The 17,403-nt window shown below is 42.8% G+C and overlaps 2 protein-coding genes across 2 annotated transcripts in view; both read left to right on the top strand.

The window, feature by feature from the left end:
• The first annotated feature begins 3,221 nt into the window (after positions 1 to 3,221).
• fbxo22 (F-box protein 22) lies at positions 3,222 to 8,965 on the top strand. The gene is made up of 7 exons (XM_030377071.1): positions 3,222 to 3,442; positions 3,830 to 3,962; positions 4,403 to 4,490; positions 5,411 to 5,509; positions 5,838 to 5,990; positions 6,274 to 6,439; positions 7,086 to 8,965. Exons 1-7 carry the CDS (start codon positions 3,312 to 3,314, stop codon positions 7,477 to 7,479), a joined length of 1,164 nt encoding a protein of 387 aa, XP_030232931.1. The 5' UTR covers positions 3,222 to 3,311; the 3' UTR covers positions 7,480 to 8,965.
• An 830-nt stretch (positions 8,966 to 9,795) lies between these two features.
• LOC115559110 (transmembrane protein 266) overlaps positions 9,796 to 17,403 on the top strand; it is a 35,611-nt gene continuing 28,003 nt past the window's right edge. Inside the window, exons 1-3 of the mRNA XM_030377786.1 lie at positions 9,796 to 10,271; positions 11,064 to 11,251; positions 17,192 to 17,383. Of these exons, the coding sequence (XP_030233646.1) occupies positions 11,247 to 11,251; positions 17,192 to 17,383 (197 nt within the window). The 5' untranslated portion in view covers positions 9,796 to 10,271; positions 11,064 to 11,246. The remainder of the gene's footprint in view (positions 10,272 to 11,063; positions 11,252 to 17,191; positions 17,384 to 17,403) is intronic.

The raw sequence follows: 17,403 nt of genomic DNA, 5'->3' as shown, positions 1-17,403 counted from the left end.
TGGTATGTCTGTATGTCTGATGCGGAAATAACAATTTTCTGGAAAGTGACTGGAAGGTCAAATTTTCTATATATGAACTTATGGGCCAGTAAACATGTTTGAACTGCATTCACTTTATCAATAGGTATTAAATTATATTGTTTAAAAAGGGGTGCAGATGGGGCATATCTACTTGAGTGAGATATCAACTTAAGAAATTTCTGTATGATTTTTATTCTTCTGAGATAGGTAGGAAAAGTCGCCTACCTATCTCATAAGGTAGGCGACCTTATGAGATAGGTAGACAATATTACAGTAATTGATAAATGGAAACAAAAAAATGTAGTACAAGGTTAGATGAGCTGAGGAGTGAATTAAGTGACAAACCTTCCTCAATATGCCCAGCAACTTGGCAGATCTTTTGGAGACTAGGTCAATATGGTTAGACCATTTTAGACCACTATCGATGATGACCCCTAGGAATTTGGTTTGTTGAACGAGTTCAATTTCAGTGTTGTTAATACAGATTTTAGATTGCTCTTTAGGATAGTATTTATTTGGGTTGCAAAATATCATGAAGTTGCATTTTTTCACATTGAGAGTCAGCTTGTTCAGTTGAAACCATTTTTTTACAGTAGATAGTTCATCATTAACATTTTTGATCAGTGAGTTGAAATCTTCATGTGAAGCTATGAGGTTAGTGTCATCCGCAAAAAGTACTGGAAGGAGATTAGTGCATGATATGGCCATGTCATTGATATAAATTAAGGATAATAAAGGACCAAGGATTGATCCCTGGGGAACACCATACAAAATCTTTGATTTTTCAGGAGAAAAAACATTCATGTACACATATTGTTCTCTGTTGATGAGGTAATTCCTGAACCATTTTAAGGTTCCATTCTCCACTCCATATCTATTGAGTTTGGCAATGAGTATTTCATGACTGACCGTGTCGAAAGCTTAACTCAAAATCAGTAAGACTCCAAGTGCAAATTTCCTGTTATCGAGAGAAGATGAGATATAATTCACAAGCTGTAAAAGGGCATGCTCAGTGGAGTATTTTTTGCGGAAGCCATATTGGTGTTTGCATAAGATGTCGTTAGCCAATAATTATTAGAAAGTCTAGAGTAGATGAGTCTTCCAGAATTTGAGATATGCAGGGTAGAATAATTATTGGCCGATAATTGCTGAATTCCTTGGCATCACCTGATTTGAATATTGGTATAACTTTTGCAATTCTAGATAATGGGGGATGATTCCAGATGAAGAGATAAAGGGAGGATGTGAGTGAGTGGTTGGACGATGAAGTCAATAGTCTCTTTAATGAGGACACTTTTAATGTCATCATGTCCATGGGCTGAGTTCTTTAATGCCATGCTGATATCACAGACTTCCTGTAGGGTTGGGGGTTCAAGATTTAGTAGTGGAGAATACTGGCCCTTAATCATGATACAGGGATTTATATCAGATTCCTTGATGTTAGATGCTAGTTCAGGGCCAATATTAACAAAAAGTCGTTGAAGCCATTACCAATATCATTAGGGTTGGAGAGAATACCCTTCTTGTCATTCATTTCCATAGGAGCAGTTGACTGGGAGTAACTGCGGTTCAGTAAGTGGTTGATGAGGTTCCATGTTGTTTTAATGTTGTTTGAAGCTTGGTTAAATTGATCTGATTATATTTTTTTGGTTTTCCTCACTAAAGCTGTAAAATTATTTTTGCATTTCTTGTAGTTTTTAACGTTTATGAAGGAAGGGTTTGATATCGATTTCCTGTAAAGTTTATTTTTCTTGCGGGAGAGCTTCTTTAACTCAAGTGTTATCCACAGATTATTCTTAGAGGAATTATACTTGGATTTCTTGGTACACAAAGGAAAGGAAGTATCTAGAGCAGAATTGAAGAGTAAGTGATAAGCTTTAGTTACATTTATTAACATAAGAACCGCATCCCACGAGATAGAGATAATGGCTGACTTAAAATAATCTAAATTCTTTCTCCTGAATTTACGTAATTTGATTGGTTCATTCAAAGCGATGTTAGACTTGGGAGAATCATTATGGTGGATAAATTGAAATACGGGAAGATGGTCTGAAACATCACATGACCTCAAAATCTAGAGAATTGAAAAAAATATTATCAATGAGTGTAGCAGATGACATGGTGATTCTGGACGGCTTAATAATAAAAGGAAGGAAATTAAAGGTATAAAGTGCATTTAAAAAATCAGCTGTTGACGTGAGATCCCCTTTAAGCAAATCAATATTGAAATCACCAGGAAGAGCACATAATTTACATTCTTTGTTTATTATATCAAGAGTGGAGTGGAGTGCATCAATAAAGGTATTAATGTCTGAATCAGGTGGTCTGTAAATACAACCTACCAGAATGCTTTTACCATTAACTTTCTGACAACATGGAATTTCAACAAATATCGACTCTGCTAAGGTACAAAAGACAGAATTTTGAAGATCAAAGACGAAAATTCTCACAGCACAGCAAACTATTTAAAGGCCGGTAATTCAGTAGTGGTCTGCACGAAACAGGCTGAAAAATAGAAAAACGTAATATTTATTAGGGGTGTTTCCCTTCAGAGCATCAACTTTATCTATTATTGGCATATAATTAATGATGAGCTATATTTCTACCTCATACTGTACTTTACATCTGTTTCTCTGTCATTGTACGTTTTATGAACTGTCCGAGCCCCAGCACCCTATTGACTGGGGGAAATTGAACATTTAGAATCTGAGACAGGAGGCTATTATATAACAGTGATTCATTAACTTTTATCCGTTTTGTGAAAAGTTGTATCTGCGAGTTGCGCACGCGGGCACGCGCGGGCCAGAAATAACTTTAGGTGGGGCTATAATATGCACATTAAGTGCACAATTCTAAACTGGCTGCCATTTCCACCAGGAGAGTGCAATATGCATGAAACTTGTTCTACATGCACCAATTGTCATGATGAACAACTTTCAGACTCTGACCCATAATAATAATGATAATAATAGGAGAGTATACAATGGGGTGCATGCGTGTTTCGTATGACCCCTAATAATATTAACGATTACAATAGGGTTCCTACGTTTTTCTTAGGACCCCTAATGAATATAAATCACATAGACCTTGTGAGCATGACTAATGGCTCTGGCACTTTTTTCTTTCTTTTTTAATGCATGGACTCATCCTCTCCACCAGAGGGCAGGAGCCCCCTGCCCGGTTGAGTGTTCAACGTGCGAAGAGGAAAAAGGGTTCACAGTTCAAACAGCTAGGTAACGCTGGGATCGTCAATACGACTGCAGGGAAGATATCTGATATAGAACCAAGTAATGGATTTAAACCCCGAATCTTCTGGGACTTCTCAAGACTTCAACGCCGAGTACATACTGAGTAATGTTGCAGAGGTGGTGGAGAGAATCCTGACTTTCGTTCCCACTAAGTCCCTCCTGCGGATAGCTAGGTAGGCTAGCGTTAGCACACCTGGGACCCGAGCTGATGGTCGCTAACGCGCATACTAGCCCACTGTTTACATCGTCAATGTATTGGTCACATACACAGGAGCAGTCGTATACAGTGTGTGGTGAAATGCCCTTGTTGGTTCATATATAAATGTAAAGTAGTATATTGATGAATGTACATTTTGAATGTTAATGTAATGATCTAATACGAGGAGTGATCTGTGTATATCACGCTAGTGAAGTGATAGTGTCGAAGAAAATGTAACGAATAGACTCTACAAAGACATAACCCACAAACGTAAAAACCAAAACATGTTTTCTTGTAACAGCCATGCACTCTTAATATTACGTGTAGTTGGCATTTCTTGAGTCTTGTTTCCACCGCTCAGTGTGTGCAGGCTGTGGAGGAACTGTGCTCGCAGGGTGCTGAGGACCCAGCAGAGGCTGACCTGGGTGTCAGCATTTGGCCCATCCCTCCCTGATGTCCACGTTCTGTGTGGTCGTCTCTCCGAGGAGGTGGAGGTACTTCAATAGCATCCATTCCTTCAAAGGGTTTTTGGTTTGTAGTGTCCAGTAAGATGCATGGTCATTGTGTACAACGAGATTCTTGCGGTCAGGCAATTGTCGACTAATTAATATAAAATATAATATAAATCTAAAATAGATATCAACATCCTAATCGCAATACTTTCGTAAGGGCATCCCCTTAAATGTAGGCTTTAGATATCCCAAGTAGCAAATGTGTATTGTCAACTGTTGGTAATGATGCTTGATCAAACTTAATTTAATTAGAAACCCCTGTTAAGACTGGTACAAATAACAATCATGATTTGGGAATTTTGGATGCGTGCCACTGTAGTGAAGTAAATCTCCTTATTGCTACATATGCATATGCTGCTTCCGTGATGTGTATTTTAAGAGGGGATAGTTATGACATAAACATGTTCCCTGTGTGTTCACAGAAAGTGTTCCTCTTGCCTAAAACTGTCCTTGCTGTTGTGGACAGTCATGCCTTCAACGGACAAGCATATTGCTACAGACAGAATAAAGGTCAGTGCAATAACACCTTGAATGTGTTCTTCTTTATGTCTCATTCTGCTGATTTTTTTTTTTATGATTGATTGTTGTTATGGCATTCTTATTCTGAGATGTCCTTTGTGCAAGTCAAAATATGAGCACAAGTAAATATGTTTTAGACAGGCCTGATATGTGTATATGTTGGCATAAAAGTGCTTCAGAAACAAATGCATCTAGGAATTGCATACATTTAGTTTCTAAAGTGTAGAAAGTTATCAAAGTCAAATAGATGAAGAGATGGCACATAGTTTGATATAACTAAAAGGGCAAATCTATATGTCCTGTAGATTAGACAAGATACTACCTTATTGCTCCCAGACAGGACCTTTGAGAGCTGTACCGGTAACACGGTACTTGTTTGTTCTAGAATATTTACAGAACATGGCTATACACTGTAAACAGCTTATGGTTCCGTGGCTGCAAGCTGCTCAGGGCCACACACCCACCGTCCTCTCTCCTCCTCATTTGCATTAAAGCTACGGACACCGAAACGGCGCATTTGGGGAAAGCTCAATGTGCGACTGGCTCGTAGTGGCTGTAATTCTGCACCATGGCTGAATTTTGGGAACATCTTCAAATACTGTGTTTGGGGCCTACAAATATCTATATTAAAGCATCCATAAAGTTGCTTGCCATGGGACCTTTAACAAAAAAGACAACTAAACAATGCACGTGTTCCTATATACATCATTGATTATAGCATGGTGTAATAACATCTGTGCACACCGTTGTTGGTAGAGCATCTAGTAGATAACACTTTTGTATATATGATGTGATACCTGCACATTTTTTCAGTCTGTTAGTGGACAGAATATATATATTTTTTTTTTAATAAATACGGTGCATTAACCGGCTAGCTCTATTCATAACGTTTTTTTCTCTGGACCCTGAAGCGAAGAAGAGTCGCCACAGTCCAGACACGGTGGAGCAGCTCAACCATCTCTTCCCCAGGAGTTGTGACGTCATGGGCATCTCCGCACCGGGGATAGTGTGTACGTGTTTCCCCTTTGTCTTCTCTCTATTCCTGTTCCAATCTGGAAAGAGGAAGCGTTCTGCTTTTATTGTGTTTCAATATGTGTAACATCACTTTACAACATACACCCCAAAAACAACCTCAACGTTAATTGCTCATCAACTGTGAAGTTGAATTTGAAAAGTTACCAACAGCACTTTAATCCACCCTTGAACCGACCACTTGAAAACCAGACATTTAATAGATTAAATGAAAAAAAGGATCAATGGCTGCTGCTTTTGTTTAAAACCACGTGTGCATAAAAAACCACTGTGGTAGAATGATCGATTGCTTTCCCTTTTCCACAGTGACCCCTAGTGGTTCTCACTCTGGCGCCCCTGTAGAGCACCAGGACGGAGACGCCGGCTTTGCGCTCATGTTCCCCAGCATTGAGGGAGTCAACATCAGGCCCTTTCACTTCTGCAGGAAGACCTTCTCTGAGACAGCCCTACAGGAAGCAGGTGGGCAGCCTCGCCATATATGTTGTTGCCTCAGCAACAGGCTGCACTCCTTACTCATTGCTCTTTGTGGTAGTTTTATAACATTGCTGAAGAGTGCTTAAAACCAGGAAATCCGTTAAACACGACTCTGCCAGTACTCACTGAATGTTGATAGTCCATCAACATTGCCATTGCAGAAATACAATGGCTTGGCAATTTCAAGCTACTCCTGGGCCAAAAGATGAGGCCTCTCAACATAATGGTGTCATGGTTTTTCATGCCATTGACTCCTGTGCCCACCCAGGACTGGTGGATAACCCCGACCTGCGCGTGGTTCTCCTGTTCGTCTATGAAGCGTACAAGACCGGGGGCGCTCGCTTCCTGAACCAAGTGCTGGAGCCGCTGGCCAAGAGCAAAGCACTCATCGCTGGTGGAATCGTAGAGAACGTCTTCTCTCCCCCGAGACAATGGTGATTTATTTATGCCTTCCTACCCATTTGACCTATCCTGGAGACCGTCACGTGACCTCGCGTTTAGGTGACAATGTAATCGGGGCCAATCAGGTTCTGTGCCGTAGTTGATGGCGTAGCGGCTTAGCCAATCAGGTTCTGCGTCATAGTTGATGGCGTAAAATACAGGCCTCCGTTGGCCAAACATTAACTGCGTCTCCTCGAGTTCCTTAGTGGGTTCCTTAGTGTTCCTCTTTATCCTTTGTGTCCACACAGAACAGCATATTTGATGGTGGCACATGTTTTGTTTGGCGGAAGGAGTTTGTCTTTCAAGGCCAGTACTCCCGCCCACTAAAATCGATGTGGGTGGCTCGAGGTCCAGGCTGGTCCATATAAGTTCTGTGAAGTTCTGTAAGAAAAAAAAAACGATGGCGTGGGTTCAGTCCAGGTGAATCAGACCAAAAGTCCTGGGTGGCCCCTTTTGCTCTGGAGTTTAACCAGGTGGCAAGTCTCTAATGAGTTCCCTGCTGCAAACTCCTGACGCTTGCTTTGTTGCCCTTTCTGTTGTTCTGTTTCATTCAATCAATTAAAACATGATCTCTGCTCCTCTCGCTCCATCTCCACTCTCCCGTCTTCCTCCGCTCCGCCCCCTCCTTCGGCCGCCCAGCTGTGGACCGGGGGCCTACGGCGTGGTGGGCCTGGCCCTCAGCGGGCCCCGGGTGCAGGGGGCCTCTGTGCTCTTGGAGCAGGACGTGGGCACCCCCCAGGAGGCGGAGGCCACCATCCAGCGGCTGAAGGCGGCCAGCCTCCCCGAGCGCAACACACTGGGCTTCATGTTTGCGTGCGTGGGCCGCGGCCACAACTACTACAACAACATGGGCAACGTGGAGGCGGACGCCTTCCGCAAGGTCTTCCCCAACACGCCCCTCTTCGGCCTGTTTGGGAACGGCGAGATCGGCTGCGACCGCATCGTCAAGGAGGACTACACGCTGTGCGACGGCGACGCGGAGAGTCTGCAGCACGCCTTCACCACCGTCATGACCCTGGTGCATCTTGGGTGATGCCGGACTCTCACCGCACGCACACACAAACGCAAACAAACAAACAAACAAACCAACACACACACGGACCCCTGCCGGAGCCCAACGGCCATCTCCAACAGACTGGACATTCCAGTGATTACAGGCGCAGCGAAGGCGTGCTCGTGGTCATTCGGCCGTTCCGTTTGACACGGAATTTCGATGTTTTTTTCTTTTTTAACACATAGGTTTTTTCTACATTTTGGAATGACTGATGCCGGTTGTAGTGTAACACGGCAGTCTTTAAAGAAAAGAATGCTAAAAAAATATACAAACTTATGTATATATTTCCCAGATGTATACATATTTAAAGCATATCTTCAGATTTAGACTTCTCTGACTGGTTAACTAAGTCAGGTTAACTAGTTGGCTAAACTGTTTTTTTGTTTTTTCCATTTCTTACACATCAACACAGGCTTGATTTAAAAAAAACAAAAAAAACATCCTATTGACATAGGCACTTAACATGTTATGTTTAACATATGTAAAATAGCTTTTATTTCTAATGATGCCATGTACAGACTTTATCACACAATGATTAATGTATGCGCTCCGCCTGAAGCTGGGTTGTCGTAGCGGTACTTGCCCCTAGCTTCTAGGTTGTATACAGGTGAGGTACTCTGTAAGGCAGGTTGTCATGGAGACCTTGTTTTGTCAGTATTGGTCGTGAAGGGAAAGAATGTGGAGTCGGTAGTCCGGACAACTTGTTGTTGAATACATGGTCAACGGGTGCTCTTCTTGAAATGTGGGCCATCTGTTTTAAGGATGGGTCATTCATTTGCTTTAACAGGGTATGTAACAAAGGGAGAACATGAGTATAAAGTGTGCGACTGAAAAGTTTGAAAGCCCTCTCTGAATGGAGACGGTTTTGTTAAAGGTTGTCATATTTACCTTTCATAGGTATCATGAAGGATTGACATGATGTGTTTAGATATTTTCCCCCTGACCTGTTCGCTAGACAATTTGAGGACAGGATCAAATAGTTTTTACTTTAAATATTGTCAATATTCAAGAGATGCCTTTATTTCCTATAACAGTGCCTAAAAGCTGTTTGATTTATATTGACACCTGTCAGCGGTTTCCATTTTGTAAGAAGTGACAATTAAATCCATTCAATCGCTGCAAAACTAATATTGATACATGTGCAATTTACGCTTTAATTCGGTCATATTGTCTCTTTATTCTTTTAAAGGGAAGCTTTAAATTAGTATTTCCAACATTGGCTTCCCGATAGCTGTAGGTAAATAAATGTGCAATTATCCAAAATAAGTTAATATCTAAAATTAAACTGCATTTCTGAGTGTAGTGTTTCTATCTTCAAGCTGTGTTTGGCTTGATTGAATAATATTTTTCATGCACATGCACTTTTCAGTAGAATGTGCCATATCAACTCCTTTTGAATTGATCGTAGCCTACTCTCCATTCTCCCATGCTGTTCATTTATTCAATAAATATATTTTGAATCCCACTCGATAGCACCCACCCTTGTTTGACGTGTAGCTCTTATATAATGAAGGCAAATAAGCCCTTGTCTCTGTATTGGAGCACACCCTTGGTGTGCTCCAATACAGAGACAGAGACAATACAGAGACTCAGAGACAATACAGAGACTCGTCTAGGAGACACTGAAATGGTTGATAAGGGCGAGCTGCGGGATCCAAGGGTCCGAACTCAAAGTGGGCGGTACCCATCTCCGTTACCCACCAATCACCGTTCTAAGGTGCATTGGGCGGTACATTTCTTGGTCAACAACCACTCACTGATTGGTTGATAACGACTAGAGACACCGCCTCCTGTACGTTCGAACCCTTGGATGAAACCCCCCTCTGTAACAGTCGAATGGGTGAGTCTCGGTGAATGGCAAACGGTTGAACCAATTGGCACAAAGGCAATTTATATCACCAAAATTATTTTAAAAAAACTCCTGAGAGGAAGAGGAACAAGAAACGTAAACACATTAAAAGGATCCTCTCGAGGGGGGCGCATCGGGGACTGCGAGGAAAGAGTATGAATCAAATCTCCATACGTAGTCGGGATGTGCAAATTTTTTTAGACGTCGTGACTCCGGCGACCAGCGACGCGAATGTCACACGCGGATCTTCGGCTGCCGTGGTCAACCCCCAGCACGTAACCACCGAGCGGCAACATTTTAATGGCGTTTGGGTGAAATCATTGGTGAAATTTCAATAGCCCTCTTTCTCTCTTCCCAGCGTTCAGGAGGAGTAGCTGGAGGAGGAGCAGGGGGGCCGGGGGCCGGGGGGGGGGGGGGGGGGGGGGGGGGGGGGGGGGGGGCGGGGGGGTTCAGCACCTGGACAGTTCCGCTGCACGAGGACTCCCTGCTGCGCTGGAGGGGGAAACCCTCTCAGATGGGGGAGCTGGAGCTCTGGCGTAACACACACACACACGCACACGCACGCACACGCGCACGCACGCGCACACACGAACACGCATACACACAGTTCCCAACGAAGCAGAGAAGCGTGAGTTTAGGGCTAATAATATGAAGCGGTTGAATGACGATGCGTGGATCCGCTGGTGTATCGGAATCTAAGGGGAGCGGGAGGTGCGACCATCGAGTCCGAACGGTACGGGGAGCGATCGTCCGACGTCAGCGCTGGGGCTCTCTACTGCTGCGGCTTAAAGCACACACACTGAGACCCTGGTGCTGGGTCGCTTCTCGGTCCGGGATATAGTACCACCACCAGGCGTATGCGCGCCTACAACGTGCTGTTGGAGCCGCGATACACAGGTCGAAAAATTTCAGCCTCACCAAGGTAGGTGTTTTTGGATAAAGTAAAATAGATGGTTCTTGTTTGTGGGGGGGGGGGTCCATAAGAACAAGAGGACTCGTGCATAGTGTTCCACATTTCTGCGCTGGGTCACAAAGTATAAAGGGAAACTTGATCGATATAGAGATGGAAATGTGAACAGAGCTCTCCAGAGCTATCCATCCGTCTGTGTTCAAAAGGTTTGGGAAATGCTGCACTTTACTTTGTAAGTCATCACGGATCAAGTAACTCACTTTCATTATAGGCAGCTGAGATTCTGGTAACAATGTTTAAACTTAAGGTTTCAAACTAGATTATCTTTTTGTACATATCATTTAATTTTATGTAGGCAATGTTGAAGAATCAGGCAAAGGCTACTTTTAACTCACTGTGTGTGTGTAGGTATATATTTAGTTGTACACCATTCCCCTTTCTCATTAAATGCATTAAATAACCTATATAGGTCACTTTATTCTGGCTTATATACACCATCACAATATACACATATGTACTGTATGAAGGCAATGGCAAGGTGTATGCATGTTTTAATGGTCTTCGTTAAACTAGGATGGTCTGATGGCATCCGGAATCACTTGACTGCTCTGCTAGTATAAAAACACAAGGTCAACGCCCTATCAAATATAAATCCTACTCGGTTTTAACATTCAACTAATCACACTAACTAAACTTTAAAGGCCAGCATTTGGTTGGGTCTGCGTGCTACAATGTGCTTTGTGAATTTTGTGTTTGGATGTGAAGGAAGGTGGTGTTGTATTAATGCCGGTGTTTCCCCCGAAGGTTCAGCATGACTAGGGTGTCTATCAGGTGAGGAGCTGATTCTTGACCCACGCCTGCACCTCCTCACTCCGTGGGAAGACCGCCGCCACTACCACAACCAGTACCACTGTTACCACGACTACCACCACTACCACTCCCTGTGTACCTCTTCATTCTGTGCCAGGCAGTCGTCACATAGCCAAGATGGAGTAAGTCCACCCCGTCTCAGACCACTCTCTTATCCCACTCTCTCTCTCTCTCCCTCTCGCTCCGTTTCTCAGGTCATTACATAGTAAATTATCTGATTGTTGTCTCTCGCATAGGAATGAACTATAATGATGATACAAAAACATGAATTAACTTTAAACAGTAAAATAACTTGCTTTATTTCGGAGGCACTTTCATGCAGTGACTTACAGTGAACCCCCAGTAGGGGTTATTTCTACTAGGATGCTAGGGCTGACCCGGGCACACAAAGACGCACGGTATACCTCCGCATCCCTTCCGTGCCGTCGATAAATATACTAGTTGTGAGTTGGTTTTATTTGAAGTGAATATGTAAAACAAGGTTTTGCATGCACTGGTGGCCCACCTACATAAGATGAGCACAGAGCCCTAACACCGAGTGATATCTGCTGCAGAACAGCTTGGGAGAACATCTGCTCGATGCCTATACCTGCCTGAGTCGCCTGAGTGGGTACACAGGATTATCACGTGTCCGTCCTCAGACGACCAACGTGTCAGCTGACGGTTCCGCTTCACAGGAACTCGTGTGTGTGTGTTTAGGACTTAGAAAGAGAAACTCTATGAATACAAAGGGTCTTTTCTTCAGAGGAAGTCACATTCGCCGCGACTTGTTGAACGCTGGGCTATGGAAATGTATGGAAGCAGGTCTATCGGTGGGGTTGCCCGACTCCCAGCCGAAACATTCTAGGTTTGAACCCCCAATGTCCTCCTGGCTTACTTGTAGACAGCCTTGAGCAAGATGCACTCCCTTGGCACTTAAAGAACATCACTTTCAGGGCCCCTTCTAAAAGTGACTGCTAAATTAATTCATAGTCGTTGTATTAGAAAATAGTATATATATATCATTTATAGGTGGATTCAAGTTTTTATTTAAGCATTTTTTATGCTGTATAAATCTGATTTAAAGATCTGAAAGATTGTAATATTATTTTAAGTAAGAGAGGTAGTGTTCATGAGGGCAGAACTTATATTTAATTGCCCAGGTTGTGTAGTGTGTAGGATTTCTGATAAGCTGTAGCAAATACATTCTACCAAGTATGAAAGCAGTGAATTCCCTTTGTAACCCCTTGAGGCCGTGAAGCAGGCTTTACTAAATTCACTTCCCCAGTTTCTCTACTTCTGCTGCTACTACATAGTAACAGTTTGAGTATATTTGAGGTTATTTTTCAAAATGGCGTAGAAGTGCCGCAGGGAACTGAGAAAATGACATTCGTCGTCACGTATCCAGACTATTTTCCCCAGCTATTTACGAAAAAAAGAAAACATTTCCAGAAATATATATATTTTCTCTACCCGAAATGAAAAAAACAACAAAACAAAACACTTTTCCCCATTTCCTTATCTTCCTTCCTGGAGGCTTGGCATTACTTTATATTCATGAAGGTTAACGTCGGAACAACTTCAGTATTTTGGACTCGGGACATTATTACGTGTTTTTGCCCGGCAGGTATTTCTGTGACCTTCTGCTATGGCCCGTGACACGCCCCAAGCACATTCTGTTACACAATGACCTTTCCACCTGCCCCATTTACCGCTGTCCCCTGTCTCCTGTCTACTGCTTTATGTGATGCTGGTGCTGAAAGAAAGAGGTTCCGTACAGTATGTAGACACAGGTTCCCAACCCTAAAACAAGATACTACTCACCCCTTACTTCCACACTGAGTCACTATTTGTCTCTAAAGTCTTCCCACAGAGTGAGTTAAAACAATTATATTAATTTACTATTTAGCAATTTTCACTATTAAGGAAAGCATCTACCCAGGGTGACGCAAAGGGTGTTCCCCGTTCAGCAGATAGGGATTAAGTATCTTTGCTCAAGCAGTGGTGTATAAAGTACCAGCAAGTCATACTTGAGTAAAATATATCTTATATATCTGTATACAGCTTAAAGTGACTCTGGTAAAAGTGAGTCATCTGTAAGAAAAGTAAAAAGTAAAAAGTAATAAAATATGTGGATAATTAAAATGTATTTAACTATCAAAAGTATATATGTGGGTTAAATTCACTTCAACGTTTAATGTGTGTAACATTTTGTGTTAAAATATATAAAAACAACTAGACCTAGGTAATATATTTTGTTGAGTTGTGTACTAAAATTATGTAAAATATTTTCAACAATATTCAAACCCAGAGACATCTGTATTTTATTCACGGTAACGGTTTGTAACATTTGATCGCATATCTACACCCTTCAACCCCAAACTGTAATCCAGTAGAGACCTTCTTTTTCAACATGATATTTCCATATTTATTCAGTTTACTGGAATGTTTCACTATTAACCCGTGTCGTTATGTATGCATTTATTTTGGTGTGAAAAAAGTCTGCGATAGTTTCCAACCACACGTAAGGAAAAGTATTTTTCTTCCGTCTATGGATATGCCCACACTATTTCTCCATTGGACACAAACATATTGCAAATCAGAGCATGTCAGTGGCCCAAATTTATTGCCACAACGGATTACATTGCATCCGGTTTTGTGAATTGTTGGTTCCTCGCTCAATTCTGGACCAAAATCCAGGATTGAAGGCTAAATGCGCATCTCAGATACGTTGCCCCCAGGCTTCTAATTACGAAGGTTTGATTTGAAATAGAAAAAGGAATAATAGGCTACCGGTCGCAATAGGGAAACTAAATAGATGTTAAATTCGCTAACGCAAGTTTTCGCACAGATTCTACTCACACAAACGGCACAAATTCGACAAGTTGAAATATTGACATTTTGTCTGAATTTCACTTGATGCTAAGTAACGTGAGTAGAATTTGGGTTTGCTTTTGGTGTGCTTGACCTTAAGGATAAACCATTCAGAATGATAAGGCAATTATTTTCATTTATTTTGTAGCCAGTAACTCTGAGTCTAATGCAAATGTATTGGAGTAAAAGTATTTAAAGAAAAATAAAATATGTAGTGTAGTGGCCTTTCCTAGGTTGTTGTAAAATGTTGTTGGTAAGCTAGCCATAGGTTGCTATGCGCCTTAAGGGGTGCTACGTATGTGTATCTTGCGGTTGGGTATTATTCCTGTGAAACGTTAGATATGCTCTTGTGTACTCTAATACTTAAATAAGTGGTGGTTGCGTTTTAGGTATTTGGGAAGAGTGTTAAGTTTTGGTATTGGTTAGAGATTGTTAGTTTAAGTATAAGATTAGAGTAGGCTAGGTTTATCTATTAGGGAGGATATACAGTAATGTATTAGGTCAGAGATGTATTAGGTCGGAGATGGTTAGGTTTAGCTATTAGGTAAGAAATGGTTAGACAATAATGCATTAGGTCAGATATGATTAAGTTGAGTTATTAAGGCTAGAGATGGCTAGGTTTAGCTAATAGCTTAGGGATGGCTAGGTTTATTTTTAAGGTTGGGATGGCTAGGACACCTATAAGGTTAGGCATGGCTAGGTTTAGATGTCAGACATCATGTATCCGTTCATGGATGGTTATGTTCATGTATCAAGAGATAAATCTGTCAAGGTATGGGGTTTGTTGTTGTCAAGGTCAGAGTAAGGATCAGGGACTCATGGGACTAGTCCATATCCATGCACCCACATGCTGTGAGTGTGACGGTATACGCTTGGACGGGTGGAAAGAGGTTGATGGTGGAGGGACACTGGATAGCACGTGTCTGTCGCGAGTGCTGATCGCCTTGGACGGATTCCAAGTGTTGGGATGCAGATGAGAGATGGAGGGGCGGGCATTGAAGGGAGGGTACATCAATGTGTGGTGTGTTAATGTGTCTGGAGAGGCTGCTCAACGGGCCTAGTTCAACTGACTCTGCACGCAATTGGCTGCTAGCCGTCGCTTCCCTGTCGTCCCTGTGTTAAACCAGCCAATAGCGCTCAAGCTTGGTGATTGGCTCCCGCAAATACGTTTCGGAAGCAGAAAGAAATGTATTGCTCTTCTCCAGACCCTTCTGCAGGTTGAATTCAAATTGCCGGCTGAACGGGGTACCCAGTCTGTGGGGGGGGGGGGTACATCAATCTACATCAGCAGGAGTAGGAGGTTTATTAGGGGTCTACCAGGTGTACGCAATTTAATCTATAATCAATAATATTTTTCTCTATTTACTTAGCATGTCTATTAGGTACATGTAAGGTATGTGTTGCATCTCCCCCCCCCCCCCCCACATACACGTCAAGTGTATTTGCAGTATTCTGTGTTGAATACAGTTTTATGTCTGTAGTACATGATACATGTGTTGAGAGTATAGAGCAAACCTGCAAATCCGGTATCGGAAGATGAAGGAAAGCATTTTCTCTCTCTCCCCCCCCCCCCCCCCCCTCCCCAACAAATGACTAGCACTCCCCAGAGTGTGGAAGGTAGGCTTAAAATACCTTCTGCGGGCCGAGAAGATACGCTCACACCCGGTAAAGATGTTTAGTGGGTTACATGACATGGAACCCTGCCAGGAGGGCGTTAGTTCTGCTGCTCTCAAGATGCTGTTCTGCTTCTGTGAGTGCTACCAACCTCACATCATTTGTTGAACAGAAGTGTCAGAGGAATTACAATTTTAATTTAAAGTCTGGGCAAATGCCTTGTTTGCTGGTAAGAGATTTCGGATTGAAAGTGGGGCAAATTAAGCTTTTCCAACAAATACATTACCTACGGTGTGTGTGGTGTGGTGTGCAAAGCAGTGACATTTCATTGCGTAAAACCCCTACCCTGACCTGAGTAGAGAACAGAGACAGCCTTCTGGATGGCTAAATGGACACGGAATGAGACTGGATCTGTAGTAGAACAAACCCCTACTTATGTGGAGTGGTTGTCTCTCCAGCGTTCCTCCAGTTCCCCTCTTGTATCAACATCCTCTTCCTCATCCTGCCTTATTCAATAAGAACCTTTCACCTCCTGTCTTACCTCCCGAGACAACACATTCTCTATCCATCCATCCATTCTTAAATTTCTCCTTAGGTCAATCTATTCATCCAATCATCCACCCTTTCTTGATTCGAACCTTCCGGCCATCTATTCATTCATCCACACAGCCATTCATAAAACCATCCAACTTTCCATTCATTCATCCATTCGTTCATCCATCCGTCCTCTCACCGCTGATAACCCCCCCCCCCCCTTTTTAAATGAGTTTTCCCTGTAATTAGAGCGAGAGAGAGAGAGAGAGAGAGAGAGAAAGGTAGAGCGAGAATAAGCCATCCACTCCAACCGTCAAAGGCAGGAGGGTGCCCGCGGTACGTCACAGCGTAAGATGACACAACAAGCATTTGCTCCAGCTCTAAAAATACCCTCCTCAGGGGCCGCACTACACGCAGTCTGTCTGCAACCGCTGTGGTGGAGGGTTCACACGTAGCACCTCTCAGGGTCTCCGGCAGGCTTCAGCCCCCTGTCTTTCCCACCTCTGGGACCCGGAGTCTCTTGTCCTCTTGTTCACCTAGCGGCCATATTGGTTCCATCTTGGTTTCTAATTGGTTCTAAATGCTAGCTGGTTTGGGGCACTTAGTGGGGAATTCCGCGTTACACTTGTCTTTCAATCGATGGTTTCTAAAATGCAGCACGTTTGCTTGTTTGGTACATTTTATGTCCTCGCGGGATACCTTTTCTGGGTTGTATCTTCATGGTTGATTGCACTTATTCTAGGTCGCTTGGAAAAAAAGCGTCACCTAAATATATGCAATGTATTGTAATGTCTGTCTTTTACTTTGATCATATGAGAAGCAGGCTAAATCAATAATTTTATTATGATATTTGAATGGTTTATTTTGATTTAAACCAAAATCGGACTGTAAAGCACGCAAATCTTTAAATTTGATTTAAAAGACAAAAAGTATATAGATCATCTGATGTGTAGTTTCTATCATGCCTAATATGAATTTCTTTGTGTGTTTGTGTGTGGTTCGTGTGTGTGTGTGTGTGTGTGTGTGTGTGTGTGTGTGTGTGTGCGTGTGCATGGGTCCAGAGACATAGACCACAACAGACTGTCTGAGCTGGAGATCATCTCCCAGCCAGTGGAGGATGAGGGCCCGTGCATGGGGCCCCCGGTCCAGCTGGTGAGCTACGGCTACAGGGACCTGCCCCTGACCGCCCTGGACCTCTCTCTGGCCGGCTCCCAGCTCCTCTCCAACACAGACGAGGACGAGAGCAGAGAGGGGTGAGTCCAGCCTGGAGAGT

This window comes from Gadus morhua, chromosome 14, assembly GCF_902167405.1.
Source record: "Gadus morhua chromosome 14, gadMor3.0, whole genome shotgun sequence".
Lineage (NCBI taxonomy): Eukaryota > Metazoa > Chordata > Actinopteri > Gadiformes > Gadidae > Gadus > Gadus morhua.
The sequence above is the reverse complement of the archived record's forward strand: the minus strand, read 5'-3'. Positions and strand labels throughout refer to the sequence as shown.

Bases quoted from the DNA above. Each gene is read 5' to 3' on its own strand.
- fbxo22 (XM_030377071.1), top strand. From the start codon at position 3,312: ATGGATTTAAACCCCGAATCTTCTGGGACTTCTCAAGACTTCAACGCC. The intron at 3,443-3,829 runs GTAGGCTAGCGT...TCCACCGCTCAG, and splicing joins TCCCTCCTGCGGATAGCTAG to TGTGTGCAGGCTGTGGAGGA. The intron at 4,491-5,410 runs GTCAGTGCAATA...TGGACCCTGAAG, and splicing joins TTGCTACAGACAGAATAAAG to CGAAGAAGAGTCGCCACAGT.